This window comes from Engraulis encrasicolus, chromosome 9 (genome assembly GCF_034702125.1).
Source record: "Engraulis encrasicolus isolate BLACKSEA-1 chromosome 9, IST_EnEncr_1.0, whole genome shotgun sequence".
Taxonomy (NCBI): Eukaryota; Metazoa; Chordata; class Actinopteri; order Clupeiformes; family Engraulidae; genus Engraulis; species Engraulis encrasicolus.
In genome coordinates, this window is record NC_085865.1 from 21,648,281 (window position 1) to 21,650,103 (window position 1,823).

The following is a 1,823-nucleotide window of genomic DNA, read 5'->3' on the forward strand; positions in this document are numbered from 1 at the left end:
ACACTCACACACAACCGCTGTTAGAATAATGTTAAGTATTTTGGTGTACCGAGAAAAGAATGCGTTTGTGGGTCACATGATGAATTCCAGTTAAGTTTACTCATTCTAAAGATCCTTCTCTTTCTCTCTCTCTCTCTCTCTCTCTTTCTCTCTCTCTCTCTCTCTCTCTCTCTTTCTCTCTCTCAGGAATGGAGGAGGGCGAAGTGGGACGTTCTGTGCAATCAGTATTGTGTGTGAGATGCTGAGACACCAGCGCTCTGTGGACGTGTTCCACGCTGTCAAGACACTGAGGAACAACAAACCCAACATGGTCGACCTACTGGTACGTTCAAACTCTTCATTCTCTAGAGTCTAGAACAGCACTTTAGAATTCATGTCCTTGCAGATGAACTGTGTACATGTGTATTTAGATACAGAGGTCAGTTCAGAGAAATGCATTGTTTATGCACTGTTAAAAAGCATGTGTATGATAGGAGAAATAATGAATGAAAGTTGTTTTGTATGTGTAAGTTGAAGCCTATGTTCATGTTTATGTAGTCTAACAACTTTTTGTCTCTTCTTTGTGTTTCTTTCCAGGATCAGTATAAGTTCTGTTATGAAGTGGCACTGGAGTACTTGAATTCTGGTTAATTTCGCAACGTTTCAAAGGCCTGGAGGCATCCAACCCGTCCTACCCCCTGACCTGCCTTCTGCTTTTCCACTTGCCGCTCCCTCCCAACCCAACCCGACGCTGCCCTTTACCCTGCCCTGGCCCGCCCACACTTTACCCAGACTGAGACGCAAACACGCATGAATGTTTTTTATTTACATTTTCTTTTGTATTATTATTTGTTTAAAAAATAAAGAGCTGGACACAAAAAAAAGGCCCAGCGTGGAGCCCAGAGTGCTGCTCAGGCCAAACCTCGAAGTCAGACGTCGCTTGCATCTTGGGAAATGTGGTCTTTTGGAAAGGGGGGGAGCAAGAAGGATACATGGGATTTTTTTTCACAAAAACAAAAAAAAATCACAAGAGAGGAGAAAAAAAATGAACTGTTGATGTTTTTTTGTTATGTTGAGGTTGCGGAGCGAAAGGGAGGGTCGGACGCTTGCACTGCCCGGCTGAGGAACTGTCTCTGGTGATCCGTGACCCCGCCCCCCAAACCCGCCCCTCCCACCCTTGCCCTTGGTGTTTGACTTTGACCTTTGAACTCCCTCCTTCCTCCTTGTGCTCTGTGTTCGTACATTTCAACAAGAGTCCGCTGGATCCATGCGCTACTGTACCCAAGCCCAGCCCAGCCCCCCACCAACACCCCTTCACCAGCATCTATAGACTTTGAGGAGCACACAAACACTGATGAACTTTACCGCTCGTTCGTCCAAGCAAGTTGCTTTATTCTCTCACTTTCTGAGAAACACACACATACTCTCCCCTTCTAAGTCTCTCTCCTCTGTCTCTGTCTGTCTGTCTGTCTCTCTCTCTCTCTCTCTCTCTCTCTCTCTCTCTCTCTCTCGCTCTCTGTCTCTCTCCTTCTCTTTCTCTGCTGCTCTCTCTGTATCTCTCTCTGTCTGTTTCTTTCTCTTTCTATTTCTCTTTCTGTTTCCCTCAGTCTCTCTCTCTCTCTCTCTCTCTCTCTCTCTCTCTCTGTATCTCTCTCTCTCTCTCTCTCTCTCTCTTTCCCTTTCTCTCTCTGTATCTCTCACTCACTCTCACTCTCTCTCTCTCTCGCCTGTGGCTCTTGTTTATTGCCTTTTTATCCTCGTTGGATTATAGTTGTCATTTCCGTTTTTGTGGGGAATGCAATGTTAAATGTAATGTTGCCATTTTGTTTTTATTTACTATTGTT

At 45.0% G+C, this 1,823-nt stretch overlaps 1 protein-coding gene across 7 annotated transcripts in view; it reads left to right on the forward strand.

The window, feature by feature from the left end:
- ptprma (protein tyrosine phosphatase receptor type Ma) overlaps positions 1 to 1,594 on the forward strand; it is a 304,853-nt gene extending 303,259 nt beyond the window's left edge. For all 7 annotated transcript variants that reach the window (XM_063206751.1, XM_063206756.1, XM_063206753.1 and 4 more), the window contains 2 exons: positions 187 to 322; positions 577 to 1,594. In XM_063206751.1, the coding sequence (XP_063062821.1) occupies positions 187 to 322; positions 577 to 630 (190 nt within the window). In that variant the 3' untranslated portion in view covers positions 631 to 1,594. The remainder of the gene's footprint in view (positions 1 to 186; positions 323 to 576) is intronic.
- The last annotated feature ends 229 nt before the right edge of the window (positions 1,595 to 1,823 follow it).